Here is a 20,448-nt window from a genome sequence, read left to right as displayed (position 1 = left end):
AGGGTGCCAAGGTACTTATACATGTATAATTTTGCCTTTAGAATTATGTAAATGTTTTATATAGTTAAGCGACAAAATCAGACAAAAAGAGAAATAAGATAATCTCTGAAACTAGAAAACAAACAGAAATAAACGAGCCTAATTTTATATCATATTGTTAGCATAACTGCACAGAGGACAGAATGGTTTCAAGTGATTTTAACTCAACATCCAAGTGACTGCTTTTTTTTTTTTTTTTTGAGAGAGAGAGGGTGAAGGAGAAGTGAGGGGAAGAGGGGAGAGGGAGAGAGAGAGCATGGAGCCCAACAAGAGGTTTGATCTCACAACCCTGAAATCATGACCTGAGCTGAAACCAAGAGTTGGACATTTAACTGAATGAGCCGCCCAGATGACTTTTGGTGCCCCCCAGATGACTTTTGACTCTCCATTCATAACAGGATAAATTCCAAGAACAAAAGAACCCACAAAGTTATAAAATTACACTTGGTAATCTTTTTGGTAGCAATACTGATTTTTAAAAATGGTACAGAACAATCTTAATAGACGTAACCTCTATGTGGGAAAGCGGGGTAATGAGATTATTGTAGGTATATTATATGAGGAAGAAAGTGAATAATTTTGTTAATATCACTAGGAACTAAGTGTATAAGAGAACAGAGAATTCAAATAATTAAAGTAAAAAAATTTGTCTTAAGTTTGAACTGGAAATATCAGTGAGTTATTTTTCTCTTAAAAAACAGAATTTATTTTCTAGTATCTAATCTACTGAAGAAGTCTAGAAGCAATGAGAGCCAGCTAGCAATCATCACCTCTGGCAGCTAGACTGTGGTCTCTAAAAATCATTTCATACTAAAAGGAATGGGGACCATATGAAGAGGTGGCTGATCGTAGGTCTAGGCCTGGAAATGTACCAAATAAAGCAGGGATTTCTCATCGTATAAGGAAGCAAGGAAGGTTTCAAAAATAAATGGGGTCATGTCGAAAGAACCCAGGAGCTAATCTGAAGTGACTCCCAGTAGTGTAAGATGAGGTATTGTGAGCATAAAAATGAATACTGTCATGTGCTAAAGCAAATAAAATATATAAAAATCCATGCATTCACAATGATATATATTAAAAAAAAAAACCCCAAAACTCATTGGTTTGTGCTGGAAGTGAGGGTACCAGCTAGAGCACCAGAGCGTTACTCTGAAGGTAGATTGGTGAAAGGAGAACCAGGCATTATTCTGCCTTTCACGGACAACTTGCATGTTACAGAAACCAAGGGGTTGATGGAAAAAAGTTCTCCACCAGGTAAGAATTCCAGCTAACATATGCAGAATGAGTGATACAATTAGGAAAGCCACCATTTTGCAATAAAATAATGGATCCAGGCAATGATCATCAGTAGGTGTTGAAACCATTAGGTGAAGGTTTGTGGAGCTATCACATGGAGAGAGACCCCTGACCCCACTGTTCTGTCTCAGTGTTGTGAGAAGTGGGACAACCAGATGGCATGTGCCTCATGAGGCGATGTGACAGTAAGTACCCAGTACCTTCTTGAACCTAAGTCGAATTAAATATCCAGATCCATCTAACACTTTACAAGAGATTCAGAGACTATAAAAACGAGTTAAATCACACCAAGAGAAAGCAAATCCAGAATGTGGGATATTTGGCAGAGAAAATTACCTTGCTTCTCCATCAGATCAATGGCATGAAACAAAGTGGGGTGGGTCGAGAGGGAGAAGGAAAATCATTACAGAATAAGAGACTTAAAAAGCATAACAACACAGACACAATAAATGGTTGTCAGCCTTTTAAACCCACAGGGTCCCATGTGGTTTGCCAGCATTAACGCACCTTGACAAATGGAACTCTTTGGATCTGGTGTTGGATGAGAAGTTGCTACAGAATCTAGAAAGCACACAGACTCTCAAAGGGGCTAAAAAGTGCCTCTAAGATTTTGTCCATTATATAGTCAGTTAATTTATAACAAAGAAGCCAAGAATATACAATAAGGAAAGGACAGTCACTTCTGTAAATGGTACTGGAAAAACTGAATAGCCACAAGTGAAAGAATGACACTGAACCCTATCTTACACCATAGAAAAAATGAATTAAAGACTTAGATATTAAGACCCAAAACCATAATACTCTTGGAAGAAAACAGGTAGTAAGTGACCTTGACATGGGTCATGGCAATAATTTCTTAAAAGCAAAGGCAACAAAAGAAAAATAAAGAATGAGACTATATCAAATTTAAAATCTTCTACACAGCAAAGGAAACCATCAACAAAATGAAAAGACAACCTAGAGAATGGGAGAAAATATTTGGAAATCATATTATCTGATAAGGGGTTAATATAAAAAATATATAAAGGACTCATATAAATCAATAGCAAGAAAAAAAAATCTGATCCAAAATAGGCAGAGGAATTAAATAGACATTTTCCCAAAGACACACAAATGGCTAACAGACACATGAAAAGATGTTCAATATCACCCATTGTTAGGGAAATGCAAATCTCACACTTGTTAGAATGGCTATCATCAAAATGGTAAGAGATAAATGTTGGTGAGGATGTGGAGAAAAACAAACTTTTTCGCAGTGTTGGTGGGAACACAAGTCGGTGTAGTCACTGTGGAGAAGTGCATGGAGGCTCCTCAAAAAATTTAAAATAGAACTACCATAGGATCCAGCAATTCTACTTCTGGGTATTTATCCAAAGGAAATGAAATTAGGATCTTGAAGAGATATCTGCCCTCCTATACTCACTGCATTATTCACAACAGCCAAAATATGGAAACAATCCAAGTGTCTATCAATATGAAGATTGTTAATATCACTAGAAGCCAAGTGTATAAGAGAACAGTGAATTCAAATAATCAAAGTAAAAAAATTTGTCTAAAGTTTGAACTGGAAATATCAGTGAGTTATTTCCATCCAGATGGATGGATACAGAAAATGTAGTCTGAATGTGTGTGTATACATATACACATGGTATGTTACTAAGTTACGAGAAAGGGGGACATCCCTGGGTTTGTGACAACATGGATGAGCCCCAGGGGCGTTACACTAAGTGCAACAAAGAAAACAGAGAAAGATAAAAAACTGTATGATTTCACTTAAATGCAGAATCTAAGAAAATTGAACTCACAGAACACATAGTAGATGGTGGTTACTAGGGGTTGCAGGGTGGAGGACATGGCACAAACTTCCAGTTCTTTTTTTTTTTTTTTAAGATTTTTTTTATTTATTTGAGAGAGAGACAGTGAGAGAGAGCATGAGCGAGGAGAAGGTCAGAGAGTGAAGCAGACTCCCCATGGAGCTGGGAGCCCGACTCAATCCCTGGACTCCGGGATCATGACCTGAGCCGAAGGCAATCGTCCAACCAACTGAGCCACCCAGGCGTCCCAAACTTCCAGTTCTAAGATGAGGAAGCAAGGACATTGACAGCACAGTTTTGTATGGCACAGTCATTATCGTTAATACTCTTGTATTATACACTTGGAAATTGTTAAGAGTCTAGATCTTAAATACTCTCGCCTTAAAAAATAAATAGTAATTAGGGGACGTGATGCAGGTGTTAGCTCTACGGTGGTAATCTGTTTTTAATATATATGTGTATTAAATCAACATGTTATATGCCTTAAAATTCCAAAAAGTTATGTATTAATTTTCTTCCAGTAAAGTTGGGGGAGGAAAAGATCTTGTCTTATCCTCTGTGTTGCTCCCTAAAAGCAATGCACTTCCTGGGCCTCATCAGACCCCACCCCTAGCCTAGCATCACTCTGGCAAACTCCTCCCCACCTCCATCAAGGAGCCAGATGCATGGCTTGGTCCCAGGACCTTGAGATCATGACCTGAGCCAAAGGCAGATGCTGAACTGACTGAGTCACCATGGCGCTCCGTCAGCAAATTTTTACCAGTAATTGAGGACCTGGCCCCTGCCAGGTGCTGGGAACATAAAGATAAAAAGGAATTTGTCCCCATTGTCTGTGGGCTCCAGAGACAATGAGGAGACACATAAGTAGAGAGGTCATTTCTCACAAATGTACAGACACACACACCCTGCTCCCCGCTCTGCTGTGGTCCTGTTCTCTGGTTGGAAGGGCCACTGTGTTCGGGTCAAGAGACAGGGCATGGGCAGTGAGTGAGTGTTATAATTTCCCTGGGGCTGGTCCAGTGAAGACATTTACTAATCAGCAGGATTATCATGATAATGTCTTGCTCCTCCATAATTTGGAGCACACTGTCTTAAAAAATGCGTGCACCGCCCGTCCTCCACGCTCTTGATGAAGTGTAATGTGGGTCCTTTCGGCTCCCTGCCAGCACCAGGAAAGACAAAAAACCCACCAAAAACCCCGAAAGAAAAAAAAAACTTGAATCTTTCCACTTCAGTCATTTGGTGCCACCAAGTGGTCAACGCAATTTCTACTCCTCTAAAGCCGGCAAGGAGCTGGGGGGAGAAGAAGGGGACCGGGATCCTGCAGTACCGGGATCCTGAAACTTGTGACCCTGTCCTAGCCGGGTCTGTTCCCCCACCCCAAGGGTCATTATACCTTCTGTGGAAACAAACTATGTTTGTTGCATGGCAACAAATCTGTTTTCTCCCCCCTTTTATTCATAGAAGTGACTTCTGGAATCACTGAAGCAGGCATACTGCAACTCTATTTTGGTGAGGTACTAATTCTAGAAATAAGGATTACTTCACTAGATTTCCCCCAAGTTTTCATACCTATTGATTCTATTGTATCCAACAAGAATTTTGGATGATTTTTCCAAGACTTTCCCCCACCCCTCTCTCCTTCTAATGGAAAATTTTCTTATTAGATAGTTCAAAGTTCAGGCTTAGAGAGATGTATTTTCCTTGTATATTCTATGCCTTCAAAAGAGTGTTAAGTCATATAAAATCATGGCTTGTGTCCTAATCTTACAGCTTTCACTTGCAGGGCAATGGGCAAGTTCTCCAAAACTTCTCTAGAGCTTGGTTTGCTTACTTATACGATGGTAGTTCTGGCCTCCTCTCCCACAGTGATTGGAGACTTTTAATAAACACAGCACTTGGCACATAGGTACGTATAATGTTTTCCCTCAACCTTCTCCATCCCTATATATGAAAAGACAGAAAATACAACTTCCCTGGAAGAACCTCCAGTGGAATTCCCTAGAAGAGAAAGAGACTCAGAAATCCAGCCAGTTACTAGGACACCAAGACAGAGTATCTGGGTCCTCTCACACTCCCACCGGCTTATTGGGGCACAGGAGCCTGAAGGATGGATGGGGTAACTTACTCGAGCTCATCCTCTGAGTCATATCCTACTGGCCCCGACTCGATGGCAATCACCTCACTTTTCGCCTGACTTTGTTTCCAGGTGCTATTTCCGGTGGAAGACGTGGATTCCTTTCTCTTCTTTTTCCCGAAGAACTTCTTAAATGTCTTAAACTTGGATTTTTTCTTTCCTATGCAGAAAGAATGCATGTGGTTACTTGCTGAGCACGTGTGAGGTGTGCACCATGCATCCATTACTTACTCCTGGGAAGTCCACACAGAAGTACGTGAAGTACACAGACAACTGCTTTTGCACATCTGAAAAAATCGATCCCACAACTCTGTGATCATGACCTGAGCCGAGATCAGGAGTAGGATGCTTAAACAACTGAGCCACCTGGACACCCTCACATGCTTCTTTTTTTAATTGCTGAGTAACAGTCTACTGTACAAACAAGAGCAAGTTTTTATATCTAAAATATACAGAGCTGAAAGCCAAAAGACCTGGTGAGGTAAAGGCCATGTGTTAGCTCAAATTAGTTTTCTGAATAATCCTCAGCTGCTTCATTTCTCATGAATGTGTGCACCAAGGACAATCAGAGGAGACCCAGCCTCATGGTGCTCACTGGAATGCCAGATGCCAGGAGGAGCTAACAACTTGTGGTGGAAAAGAAAACGTCAAACGGTGGTGGCAGCACTGATCCCCCCCGCTGTACTATGCTTCCTGGATTGTTAGAATTTTTGACACTTTGAAACATTTTGTGATCTCTTCTCTGATGCTTCCTTTATTCTCACCCACAAATTCTATCATGTTTAGGATCCTGTGACGTCACATGACCAGCTCAGGGAACTTCATTCCTTTCCTTCTGAATATTTATGATAAACAACAGAAAGATGTGACATCAGAGATCATCAGGATATGTCAAACATATCTTGAACATTTCCTAAAACAATTTATTGGTTTTATAAGTAAACAATTTTGTAAGCTTCCTTTAAAAAAAAAAAAAGATGTTATTTGAGAGAAATAGAGCAGGGGAGGGGCATGATGAGCAGGGGGGAAGGGTAGAGGGAGAGGGAGAAGCTGACTCCTTGCTGAGCAGGGAACCTGATGCAGGGCTCAATCCTGGGCCTCTGGGATCATGACCTGAGCTGAAGGCAACCGCTTGATGGACTGAGCCACCCAGCTGCCCCTAGCTGACTTCCTTTTAAAAAAAAACCAGTATTGAGGGGGGTAGGGAGAGGGTGGTGGGGTTATGGACATTGGGGAAGGTATGTGCTGTGATGAGTGCTGTGAAGTGTGTAAACCTGATGATTCACAGACTTGTACCCCTGTGGCTAATAATACATGATATGTTGATAAAAAACAAAACAAACCCAGTATGTTTATATTTATATGAATGTTCCCTTGGAAAGTTCACATGATCTTGCCTTAATGTGGAGAATTACTTAGGATTACTCTAGCTGGGGGTCCTTATATTATCTTAGGTGGAGCAGATCCCTGCACAAAGGGATATCAGTCCTATAGCTCAGTTTTCTTAGGTTCTAGTGGAAGTTTCTTTACCTTAACAATCACAAAATGTTTATGTTGTTAACTGGTGGTTCTCAATGAGAGTTTATTTATTTACTTTAAAGATTTTTATTTATTTGTTTGACAGAGAGAGAGATCACAAGTAGGCAGAGAGGCAGGTAGAGAGGGGAAGCAGGCTTCCTGCTGAGCAGTGAGCTCGATGCAGGGCTCGATCCCAGGACCCTGAGATCACAACCTGAGCTGGGAGCAGAAGCTTTAACCCACAGAGCCACCCAGGTACCCTCAATGAGAGTTTATTATTTGGAAAGCCTTTAGAATTTTCTGCATTTGCCAGAACACCATCTGGCCTTTGCCTAGCTGACACACTGGTCTGCATCTCTGAAGGTCTGAACACACGTGCAGCCTCGCCGCCCTCTGCAGTCAGAGACGCTGTTTCTGGGCCCACGAGCGTGGCTATGAAGACCCGGTCAGTAACTGCTGACCACTCCTGTCTGAACTGGAAGTGCCTGGTCAGCCAGCCACGTGGGCTCCTGTTAGATCTGTTCACCTGTTAGGTTGTTAAATTAAATTTCTTTAATGGTCACGGGAACTATTTGGATCTTTTACTTCTCGAAATTGTTTTATGAGGTTATGTTTTTCTAGGAATTTGCCTATTTTTTAAAATTTTCAAATTTACTGACATACAGTTATCAATAATATCCTCGTATTATTTTAGTATCCACACCGCCTGTAATAAAGCCCCCTTCCTGAGCTCTAATATTCATTCTTTGTGCCTCCTCATTTTCCCTTGATCAGTGGTACCAGAGATCAATTTTATTTGCCTTTAAAAAATGTTGGCTTTGTTAATTCTCTCTGTTGAATGTTTATCTTTTTGTTCTATTCATTTCTGTTCTTATCGTTATTCTTTTTCTTCTATTTTCTTCAGATTTACTGTGCTATCTTTTTAAACAACTTAGCTAATTAATTTTTAGGCTTCTTTTTATAGTATATATATTTAAGGCAATACATTTCTCCCTAAATTCCTTTTAGCTGCATCCACATTTTTTAACAGCATGGACGATGTTTATTTCTTTCTTTATTATTTTTTTATTATCATGATCAATTAGCCAGAATAGAGTACATCATTAGTTTTTGATGTAGTATTCAATGATTCATTAGTTCCAAGTTTTGATATATTTTCATTATTACTAAAATATTGTTGAAATATCTTCTAATTTCCATTATAAAACCTTCTTAGACCTAAAGGTTATTTAGATAAGTGGATTTTAATTTCCAAGCATTTGGAGATTTTCTTAGTAACTTTCTGTTACTGATTTCCAGCTTAAGTGCTCTGTGATCAGTGAGCATCTGGGTGATTTGAAACCATTCAAATGTGTTAAGATTTGCTTTACAGCTTACCATAAATTTGTAAATGTCCCCAGTGTGCTCAACAATAATGTATGTTTGCCAATGTTCTGTATGTGTCCATTAGAACAAGACTTTTTTCTTTTTAATTATGTTGTGTAGGTATGTTGTACCTTTACTAATTTTTAATACATTTGTTCTATCAGTTGCTGATGGACATGTGATATGGCCCTCTTTATCTTTAGTGATACTTTTTGCCTTAAATTTTATTTTGATTGCTTTTAATGTATCTACTGAGCTTCCTTTCTCCTAGTGTTTACAAGATGCATGTTTTTCTATCCTTTTACTTTCAGATTTTCTGAATCCTTCTACCTAGGATGTAAGTTTTAGAAATCCAGTCTGATGATCTTTAACTTCTAACTCGAACAATTATTGTAATTAGTCTACTTACACTTACTGTAACTACTGCTATGTTAATAAAAACAAGTCTACATCTTAATACTTTTCCGTAATCTCCTCTTCTTGTTGTCTTTTGGATTAGCTGACTTTTAAAAGTTATGCCACTCTTCCCACCACGAATTTGTAAGCTATGCCTTTAATGTCTGTTTTGTCCAGTAATTACCTTGAAACTATGCTATGCATTCTATTGTAGAACAAAACAAGGAACTTAGAATAGTTCAATCCTATTTATATGCCCTATTGTTTTCATTCTTTGAAAAACCCAGAAGATATTCTTCTATGTTCATTTAGATGTGTCTGCTTGTTTCTCATTTTCCTTGCTTGTCATTCTTCTTGTGTTCCAGACCTTCCATCTAGGGCAATTTTCCTTTGGAATCTGCTTTGGGAGGGTCTGCTGAGGACAAATTCAGTTTCTGTTTGTCTGAAAATGGCTTTATACCTCCTTCATGCCTAAAATATATTTTTCCTAGGTATAACTTTCTAGGTTGGCAGTTATTTTTTTCTAAGTTATTCTTTCAATAATACTGAAAGATTATTTCACTGTTTGGCAGCTTCCATTGTGCAGTGGAGAAGTCAGTTGTCAGCTTCTGCTCCTTTGAAGGTCATCTTTTTTTTTCAGAATGATTTTTCATTTTGTCTTTGATTTTCTACATTTTCACTGTATATGGATTTCCTTTTATTTATTCCTCCTGGGGTTCATTTGATTTCTTAAATCTGTGGGTCAGGTCATCATTTTAAAAAATCTGTTCCAGAAGATTCCCTGCTATTCTCTCCTCCCTTGAGACTTTGGTCATGTGTATGTTCTATTCTTTCACTTATTTTTGTGCCTCTTATACTTTTCTGTACCTCCCATCATTTTACCATTCAGTGCTACATTCTGTATACCTTCTTGTGATTGGTCTATCCTGAGCTGATAGATTCTGCTGTTAAACTCATCCACTGAATTTCTAATTGTAACAGTTCTAAAAAAGCCATTTGATGGTTTTCAAATCTGGTATGTCATTTTTTAAAAAGTTATTTTAGAAATTATACAGTAAAGCCAGACTGCCTGGGTGGCTCAGTCAGTTGAACGTCTCTTGATTTCGGCTCAGGTCATGATCTCAGGTTCGTGAGTTTGAGCCCCGTGTTGCGCAACGTGCTAGGTGTGGAGCCTGCTTGGGATTCTTTCTCTCCCTCTCCCTCTTTCTGTCTCTTAAAAAAAAATTACATAGTAAAATTCACTTTTTGGGGGGGACATATAGAGCTTCATAATTATCTCAAGATATAAAACTTTACCACAACTCTTCATACTGTCCTTTTGTAGCCAAACCTGTCCCCTAGCTTTCACCTCTAGAAACCACTGATAGCTTCTCTGTTCCTATAGTTGTACCTTTTCCAGAATGTCATATAGATGGAATCATATAGTATGTGTCCTTTTGATTCTGGGTTCTTCTTCTCAGCACTACACATTAGAGACTCACCCATGCAGTTACATCCATCAGTAGTTTGTTCCTTATTACTGCCAAGTACATTGTAGGGAAAGACCACTTTATTTAAACATTGAGCAAGCTGAAGGACATCTGGATTCACTTCAGTTTTTGGCAATTATGAATAAAGTTGTTATAGGTTTCCTTTTTTTTTTTTTTTTTTTTTTTTTTTAAGAAAGAAAGAGAGACTACGAGTGAGGGGATGGGGAGAGGGGAAGGAGAGGGAGAGAGTGAATCTCAAGCAAACTCCACCCTGAGCCAAGCTGGACAATGGGGCTCATTCTCACCACCCTGAGATCATGACTGGAGCTGAAATCAAGACTCGGAGGCTTAACCAACTGAGTCACCTAGGCGCCTCTTGTTAAAGTTTTCATTTCTCTTAGGTTAATACCTAGGAGCAGGACTGCTGGATCACAGACTAAAGATATATTTAATTTGACAAGAAAATGCTGAAATATTTTTGAAAGCGGCTGTACCCTTCTGCATTCTCAACAGCAGTATGAGGATTCCAATTTCCAATTTCCAATTTCCCTGAATCCTCCAGCACCTGCTGCTGTCAGCAGCGGTGTTGTTTCTGTTCTGCTATTCTAACAGGTGTACAGTAATATAGTAGTTTCGACTGCATTAACTAAAAGTTGAGCACTTTTTCATGAGCTCATTTGCCATCTGTGTATCTTCTGGGGTAAAGCATCTTTTAGAACCTTTGCCTATTTTTTATTTGAGTTGTTTGTTTTCGTACTATTGAATTTTGAGAGTTCTAAACACAAGTCCCTTGTCAAGGATGACTTACAAATATCGCCTCCCAGGCTGTGACTAGTCTTTTCATTTTCTTAACAGGGTCTTTCACAGAGAAATTTTTTAAATTTTAATGAAGTCCAAGTTAGGGATGGAGGTGTCCTATCTAAGAATTCTATGTAATTCTAGGTCACCTACATTTTCTATGTTTTCTTTGAAAGGTTTCATAGTGTTACATTTATGCCTATGATATATTTTAAGTTTACTTGTATGTCGTCTGTAGGTGTAGGTGAAAGTTCTTTTTTTTTTTCCCCATCCAGATGTTCAATTTCTTCTAGCACCCTTTGTTGAAAAGACAACCCTCTCTCCACTGAATCAGTGCTCTATCTTTGTCAAAGACCACTTGACCATATTTGCACGGATAGGTCTGTTTTTGGCCTGTGCTCTATCTGCACGTATCCATCCTTTTGTCAGTACTGCACTTGGCTTCATTATTGCAGCTTTACAGTAAGTCTTGAAATCAGGTAATAGGAGTTCTCCAATTTTGTTCTTTGTCCAAATTGTTTTCACTATTCTAGTTCTCTTGCTGTTTCATGTAAATTTTGGGATCAGCTTGTCAATGCTGGAAAAATATCCCGCTGGGATTTTGATTGTTTCATTTTATTCCTCCTCCTCCTTCCCATCCCTGTCAGGTTATTTCAAAGCAAATCCTCCCAGATACTATGATCACTTCATCCAATGGATCTGGTTTCTTCCTAAATAAAAAAATCTTTGACTTTTCATGGAAATCAAATGAATGATCCTTGGTCTTCACGCTTGCTGAACCATGTCCAGCCTTCCCCAGCGGATGTATAAACAGTCTCCTCTCCCCCAAAGGTATGAATGCACCATTCTGAAGCTCAGTTTGGGGGAGAACTGACATTGTAGCAACACCGAGTCTTCCAATCCATAAATGTGGTTTTAGTCCATTCAGACTTCTATAATAAAGTACCATAGACTGGGTAGCTTATGAGTAACAGAAATTCATTTCTTGCTGCTCTGGAGATGAGAAGCTTGCAATCAGGGAACCAGCATGGTGGGGCTCTGTTGGGAGCCCCCTCATGGGCTGCTGACTGCAAATTCTTGCTGTGCCCGCACGTGGCAGAAAGAAAGCAAGTAGCTCTCTGGCCCCTTCTGATAAAGGCACTAATTCCATTCCTGAGAGCTCCACGCTCATGACCTACCTGCCAGAGGCTCCACCTCCTAATATCATCACATGGAGGGGTTAGGACTTTAACATATGAGCTTTGGGGGGAAATCAGATACTCAGTGCATAACGCTTAATATGCCACTCCATGTATTTAGGTCTTTGCTGATCTAGGACTTTCTTTAAGCAACTCTTTTTTGTATTTTTCAGTATGTGGAGCCTGCATATATTTGGTCAGATATATACCAAAGTATTTTATTTGTGCTATTGTAAATGATACTTTTGAAAATTTAGTTTTTCAATCGTTTATTGCTAGTTACAGAGAAATACAATTGATATTTGTACTTTGACCTGACATCTAACAGTCTCACTAAACTTGAGAGATCTAAGTACTTTTTTGACATTTCATATAATCATGTCATCTGCAAATAAAGATAGTTTTATTTCTTCCTTTCACGTGTATCCCTTTTATTTTTCTCTCTTGCCTTTGAGCACTGGCTATGACACCTTTTATAGTTTCTGGTTCCTTCCAGATACTTTCAAACTTTTAAAAAATTGTCTTTGAATATACTGTGCACAATTGTTTTATAGCACATATATGATAGTTCTGATATTTGATGTCTTTGAGTGTCTGCTTCTCTTGTTTCTGCTGTATATGAGTTTGCTAGGGCTGCTAAAACAGTACCACGAACCAAGCAGCTTCAACGGCAGAGTTGCTCTGGAGTCTCAGTTCTGGAGGCTAGAAGTCTGAGGTCAAGGTGTTTTTGGCACTTTACTTCAAGTCACTGTGACAGGGAAATCTGTTCCATCTCCTCTGACTTCTGGTGATTTGCTGGGAACTGCTGGCATTCCTTGGTGTGTAGATGCCATCATCCTGATCTGACTTCGTCTTCACACGGTGTTTTCCCTGTGTGTGTCTGTGTCCATATTTTCCCTTTTTATAAGGGCATCAGTCGTAGTGGATTAGGGGCCCACCATCCTCCAATATGACCTTCTCTTAACTAATTATATCTTCAATGACCCAATAAGGGCATTTTTTTGAGCCACTAGGGGTTAGGACTTCAAACTATGACTTCTGGTGAGACATAACTGAACCCAAAATGTGTCAGTTCTCATTCATAGTGCCCTACTGCTTTATATGCTTGATCATCACTGACTGTATGTTTGTCATGGAGCTGAAAACATTTTCTTTAATAATTTGAAGTCTAGATAGAAGGCACCTTTCTTCAGAGAAGATTGCTTGATTCTATAAGGTACCTATGGTCATATCCAGACCAAGAATAATATTAGGCAAGTTCAAGGGCCGAGATTCTCTAAATTACCCAAGTGATGGAAACTCAAGCTACAAATCTATAAAGGGTTGACTTACCCCTGGTTCACAATTACTCAGATTTTATTGCTCCTTGGGCTCCCAACTTATTTTCAGGAGGGTCCTCTCATATACGGCCCACCTGGAATGGACCTGTACTTTGATATCTGACCCATTGCCTCATCTACCACTCCATGAAGATGTGAAAATGAAATTTCAAAACTTCCAAGATTGGTAAATGATCTGAGAGCAAAAGTGGCTTCTATGCTCATTTATCTTTCTGGATTACCATTTCTTTTTCAATTCTGACCTTCTTATTTCTTATTTTTAAAAAGATTTTTCTTATCTAGAATTTTTTTTTAAAAGATTTTATTTATTTATTTGACAGACAGAGATCACCGGTAGGCAGAGAGGCAGGCAGAGAGAGAGGAGGAAGCAGGCTCCCTGCCAAGCAGAGAGCCCGATGCGGGGCTCGATCCCAGGACCCTGGGATCATGACCTGAGCCGAAGGCAGAGGCTTTAACCCACTGAGCTACCCAGGCGCCCCTTATCTAGAATTTTAAAATCATTTTATTTTTCTTCATCAAGAGAAGTGTACTTTTTCATCCCCATCCCCTATTTCCCCCACCCCCCAGCCACCTCCCCTCTGGTACCCATCAGTTTATTTTCTGTAGTTAAAAATCCGTTTCTTGGGACGCCTGGGTGGCTCAGTTGGTTAAGCGGCTGCCTTCAGCTCAGGTCATGATCCCAGCGTCCTGGGATTCGAGTCCCACATCAGGCTCCTTGTTTGGCTGGGAGCATGCTTCTCCCTCTGCCTCTAGCCTGCCACTCTGTCTGTCTGTGCTTGCGCTCTCTCTCTCTCTCTCTCTCTAACAAATAAATAAAATCTTTAAAAAAAAAAAATCTGTTTCTTGGTTTGTTTCCCTCTCTCTTTTGCACCCCCCTTGCTTGTTTGTTTTGTTTCTTTAAGAAATGAGTGAGATCATATGGTATTTGTCTTTCTCTGACTGATTTATTTTGCTTAGCATTATACTTTCTAGCTCTATCCATGTTGTTGCAAATGACAAAATTTCATTCCTTTTTATGACTAATATTCCTGTGTGTGTGTGTGTGTGTGTGTGTGTGTGCATTTATGTAAACCACATCTTCTTTACCCATTCATCAACTGGTGGACACTTGGGCTGTTTCCAAAGTTTGGCTATTGCAAATAATGCCACAATAAACACGGGGGTGCATGTATCCCTTTGACTTAATGTTTTTGTATTTGGGGATAAATACCAGTAGTGTGATTCCTGGATCACAGGGTAGTTCTATTTTCAATTTTTGAGGAACCTCTATATTGTTTTCCACAGTGGCTATACTAGTTTGCATTCCTACCAACAATGCACAAGGCCTCCTTTTTCTCTAAATCCTCACCAACACTTACTGTTTCTTATGGTTTTGATTTTAGCCATTCTGACAGGTATGAGGTGATATTTCATTATAGTTTTGATCTGCATTTTCCTGATGATAAGTTATGTTTAGCGTATTTTGATGAATCTGTTGGCCATCTAGAGGTCTTCTTTGAACAGAAGTTCAAAATCAGATATCATGTCTTCTGTCCATTTTTAACTGGATTATTTGTTTTTTGGGGGGTAATGAGTTGTATTAGTTCTTTATATATTTTAGATACTAACCCCTTACTGGATATATCATTTACAAATATCTTCTCCCATTCAGTAGGTTGTCTTTTAGTTTTGTTGATTGTTTCCTTTGCTATGCAAAAGCTTTTTATTTTGATGAAGTCCCAACAGTTTATTTTTGCTTTTATTTCCCTTGCCCATGTATCTAGAAAAATGTTGCTATGGCCAATGTCAAAGAGATTACTGCCTGTGCTCTGTTTTAGGATTTTTATGGTTTTAGGTCTCACATTTTCTTCATTTCGAGTTTATTTTTGTACATGGTAAAAGAAAGTGGTCCAGTTTCATTCTTTTGCATGTGGCTGTCCACTTTTCCCAACACCATTTGTTGAAGCTTATCTAGAATTTTAAATTTTAGCAAAGGGGTTGATGTGAATAATTTAGTTCACTTATTCGGAAAAAAGAATACTTAGTTTCTCTTTTTCTTTTTAAAAACTGATTCCTCATGGTAACCTCTGTAAATATCCAAAACTGGTGATTATGGAGGCTGTTTCATACTAAGGAAACACATCTTCAAAGAGTATTTTCTTGTTTAATTAATAATTCAATATCCTGGAATATGAGAAGTTTTGAATTCCATTTTCTCTTACATTTAATTTTTAAAACCTCACCTTGTATTTAGGCCTATTTGGTGTCTATCAATATGTGACAGAGGAAAAGTAGTTCTAATATGGGATAATAAGGAAAATCTGTCTATAATATATGAAATAGCATCTTTAATGAAATTTTAATATCTGAAGCTAAAGGTTAGCATGTAGGATTTAGTACTAATGGAAGTTGTTCCTCCGGGACTATATCAAAGAAAATCATTACTAGCATTTTAACCTTAAACAAGACAGTGATGGAGACCTTTGTTACTGAAATAAGGTGAGTATAAATGGCTAATCTAGGAAAAAGGTATGTTGTCCAAGGATCGGTGTTTTTTTAAGTTTTTTTTTTTAAAGATTTTATTTATTTGACAGAGAGAGATCACAAGTAGGCAGAGAGGCAGGCAGAGAGAGAAAGAGGAGGAAGCAGACTCCCTGCTGAGCAGAGAGCCCGATGCGGAACTCGATCCCAGGACCCTGAGATCATGACCTGAGCCGAAGGCAGAGGCTTAACCCACTGAGCCACCCAGGCGCCCGGATCGGTGTTTTTTAATGCCAATTTTACAACTCTATCAAAACACAAATAACAACCGACAGATAACAGTGAACCAATCACACAACTGGGTAACTCTTAGAACATGTAATGAGATCATGAGTCATGGACCTGGAATTTAGCTCAGTAAGGGGTATAATAAAGGTCTCTAAAGGAGAATAAAAGCCATAAAAGAGAGAGATCAAAGGCTCTTTCTTAATAATATTATTTCTTCTGCATGATCAGGCCATCTCATACTTTTTCCAACCACCAGTAGATCCTCTGGATGTTCTTAGGTGATAAATGATTCCATTGCTTTCAAGTCAAACAAACGTGGGGACAGATTTACCTCCAGGAATGAGTAAAGTGACTTTAAAAGCCTGTATTTGACAAGTATGAGGTGATACTCAGGGGTACTGCCCTGATTGGCTTGAAATCATCTGGATATGCTCTCTCATCACCGTAGGAAGGGCATGGGGTATTTGAACACAGTATGAACTGAACCCCCGCCCCCCCCCCCCCCCGCCCTGCCACACACATAATCCAAAGGCTTGGCTCTGTCAGCCTCTCTCCCTGGCCTGCAACCAGACATGGGCTCTTCCCAGAGAAGAAGAAATGAGGGCCTTACCTGTGCTGTCCTCCCCAAGGCCTTCTGCAGTTTCCCGAAGCTTAATATCCATCACCCTTGTGGAAATCATGTCCAGCTCACTAAAATCAGATGGAAATTCTTGTTAAAATGGACATGCTTAACGGAAGGTAACAATGAGTGAAACAGCTTTGCTGACTGCTTTTTGCCCACGACTTCACCTGCACACACCCCAACAAAGAGAGACTCCAGGGCAGAGTACAGGGCAGCGAAATCCAAACACATGTCCACAGCTCAAGATTAGTAGCCTCATAGACGTTTATCTAATCACCAACCAGAGCAATTTCATGGAAATCGATGAACTGGAACGAATGCTACACTAATTTGCACAATACATATTTGTTTCCTTTCTTTCAAAAATGTTTTTTTCAGAAAGTATATTTTCCTCATGGGTGATATTAAGAGAACACTTGTCACGATGAGCACTGAGCAGTGTACAGAAATGCTGAATCATTACATTGTACGCCAAACTGCTATCACACTGATTGTTAGCTGTACCTTGAGAAAGAAAAGGAAATTATATTTTTCTCTTACTCTCTGTAGAAAGTTTAGAAAGTAGACAGAATGAAAATTACCCCAAATCCCACCTTAACCAAGGGTAACCACAATTAAGGTTTTGATTTTCTTCCAATATATTTGTGTGTATGTGCATGCCCACATCTTATTAGGAAGACTGACTTCTTGATTTTCTTGTATCACATCATTAAAATTCTTCATAAGTGTTAATGGCTAAATAATATTTTGATATATAGCTGCAACATCATTAATACATAGTGAGTTCTTTTGAATTTTTATTATGAGAAATCTCAGAGAGATACAGAAATACAGAGAATGTATAATGAACTTAACATATTGTCACTCTTGTTTCATTTTTACACCTTCTTCCTCCCACTCCCACAAGGTTATTTCAAAGCAAATCATCCCAGATATTATTATCACTTCATCCATACAGTCTCATGGTTTCTTCCTAAATTAAAAAGCCCTGGCTCTTTGTGGAAGTCAATTCAAGCTGTGTCCCTGCCTTCCACGGTTGCCTTTAAAACAGGGTCTTCTACTCCATACATACTAACTCACCATTTATATGGAAAGCTGTTTATTACCGGCACTTACTATGAATCCTCAAACTTCATAAGCAGCTCAAACATCCAATTAGCCAACTAATATTTACCACTTGTACACAGCACATAATGGGAAATAATGGGAGAATTACAAAGAAAATATTTAACAAAGGAAAGGAGTTGCTGGTCTTTGCCAGAGTTGGGTATAACATTTAGGTTTTTAATATTAACGGCAAAATGTCCATCTTCTAGTTAGCCAATTCCCGAAAAGGTGAACAAAGTTTTACTGATTTTGTTTCTCCAATGTGCATATAATTTGGCTTCATAAAAATGTCTGGTCAACAGAACGAGGAGAAAAAACCCACATGATCATCTCAAATGATGTGGGAAAAAAATGGCTGACAAAATTCCATACATTAACATAGTAAAAACATTAAATAAGAACAGGAATAGAAGGAAACTCAACATAATAAAGGCCACATCTGACAAATCCAGAGCAAACATCATCCTCAACAGTGAAAAACTGAAAGCTTTTCCTCTAAGATCAGGAACAAGACAAAAGGGACTGATTTCACCACTTCTATTCAATAGCGTATTAGAAGTCCTAGTTAGAGAAAATTAGGCAAGAAAAAGAAGTAGAAGACACCCAAACTGAAAAGGAAGAAGTCAAGGTATTTCTGTTTGCAGATGACATGATCTTATATGTAGAAAACTATAAAGATCCTCCCTAACACAAAAAACTGTTAGAACAAATCAATGAATTCAGCAAAGTTGCAGGACACAAAATGAACACATGAAAATCAGTTGTTTCTATACACGGACAATGAACAATCTGAAAAGGAAAATAAGAAAAACGCTTCCATTTCTAACAGCATCAAAAAGAATAAAATACTGAGAAATAAATTTTACCAAGGAGGTGAAAGACGTGTATACTGAAAACTATAAAATGTTGCTGAAAAAAATTAAAGAAGATATCAGAAAATGGAAAGAGATCGCATGTTCATGGACTGAAAAAGCCTTATCGTGATTTCCCCAAAGCAATGTACAGACGCAATCCCTATCAAACTCCCTGATCCCATAGTGTCCTGATATTCTATGAAACTGTGGTGGGGGCAGGGGGATGTGGTACCAGGGCATTTATATGGAAATAAAGAGGGAACAAAGAAGGAAAAGCAGGAAAATGTAAGAAGCAAAGAGAATCAAAATTGTAAGGATTGGTTAAAAGTAACCAACTATTTCCCTGGGTATCATCCTTAAGGCTGCCACTGAACTAGAAAGTTCAAGGGCAAGAGCTTTCTACTGCTTGAGCCACAACAATTGCAATGAACTCTTAAGCATGCAGTGTATCATCTGAACTACCTCATTTAATCCCCAGGAATCTGTAGTATTCACATTTTGGGACCGAGAATATACATCAAATAAAATAATATTTATTTTATTAAATTAATTATAAATTTTATTAATTATAAATTAATATTTATTTTATTAAAATGAAATATTAAATAAGTATATTAACTGGCTCAAAGTAGCAAAGCAGGGACACCAACCTGCATATTCATGTTGACTATATATCTAACAAGGGTGGGCACTTCTTTGGCCTGGGACGCAGTGTGGATGAGACTGACATGCTCCCTGCCTCTTGCAGGTGCTGACCCAGTGAAGGTGAGAGTCCTGAGCTATCATCAGAGGGGTTTCAGGAAAGCTAGGAAATCCAAAGGATATGCACCTCCTACTGAAACGACTCTGTCTGTTAAACAGCCCTGTGCAGAAACATGCCTGCACCCAGAGGCCAGAGGCCCCAGGAGACCAGCCCCTGGGTTTGCCAGAACATCTCAGTTTAGGGTGAAGGGGTTTAAGGCTGTCATTCTGTATCTGTTATCACCCTTGAGGAGTCATGATCATGCAGGTCTATGTGGAAGAGTGCGTGCACAAGCCCCAGGGGTTGGGGTATAGAAGGGCACTGCATCCCACCGAGGGTGGAGCAGATCTGGATGCTTACACTGGCTTCCGCCTGGCTTGAATGATGCAGCTGTGGTGAAGTCATACATGGCAGCAGGTTCAGGAGCTGGTGGGAGGCCCAAGAGAACAGCCCAGTCTTCAACTTGCTATAAGGCATATCCTGGTGGGGCCGGATGCAGGGAGCACAACCAGATGCCAAGGCTGTTAATGGACTCACACACAGAGGCAAAGATCACCCCACAGATGAAGAGATTACATGGGAATCAGGCTCAGCTTACATGGGAAGTTTTAGAACCTGCTTATATTTTCTGTTCTGAGCATCTTTATACCAAGAAGAGTGTAATATGGTGCAGAGGAAAAGGGCAAAGACTGGGACATCAGGGAGTCCAGGGGTTGAAACCTCACCCCACCACATACCAGTGCTAAGCCTCAGTTTCTCCATATATAAAATGGGGATAAAAGAAAACTTTAATTAAATGGACTGCAAACACAGCACGCACAAGCACTTGCTGAGAACAGCTGTCAGTTTCTGCAGCTTGTTGCCCACCTCATACTAATGCATGTTTTTGCTTTAACGTCAACAAAAGCATGCACAACCAGCATGTCCTGGTATCGGGGGAGTTTGAATCTATCTCATGAAGACAGTTTGCTTGTGCAAGAGGCTCATGTTAGAGCCAGTGTTACCCAAGATCAAGACATCTGGAT

General features: G+C 39.2%; 1 protein-coding gene across 1 annotated transcript in view; it reads right to left on the bottom strand.

The window, feature by feature from the left end:
• CRACDL (CRACD like) overlaps positions 1–20,448 on the bottom strand; it is a 132,560-nt gene that overhangs the window by 39,191 nt on the left and 72,921 nt on the right. The window contains exons 2-3 of the mRNA XM_059407815.1: positions 16,709–16,788; positions 5,278–5,446 (exon numbers count right to left, since the gene is read on the bottom strand). Of these exons, the coding sequence (XP_059263798.1) occupies positions 5,278–5,446; positions 16,709–16,778 (239 nt within the window). The 5' untranslated portion in view covers positions 16,779–16,788. The remainder of the gene's footprint in view (positions 1–5,277; positions 5,447–16,708; positions 16,789–20,448) is intronic.

The sequence above is a fragment of the Mustela nigripes genome, chromosome 7, assembly GCF_022355385.1.
Source record: "Mustela nigripes isolate SB6536 chromosome 7, MUSNIG.SB6536, whole genome shotgun sequence".
NCBI lineage: Eukaryota > Metazoa > Chordata > Mammalia > Carnivora > Mustelidae > Mustela > Mustela nigripes.
Note: the sequence above shows the minus strand (reverse complement) of the source record. Positions and strands in the feature narration are given on the sequence as shown.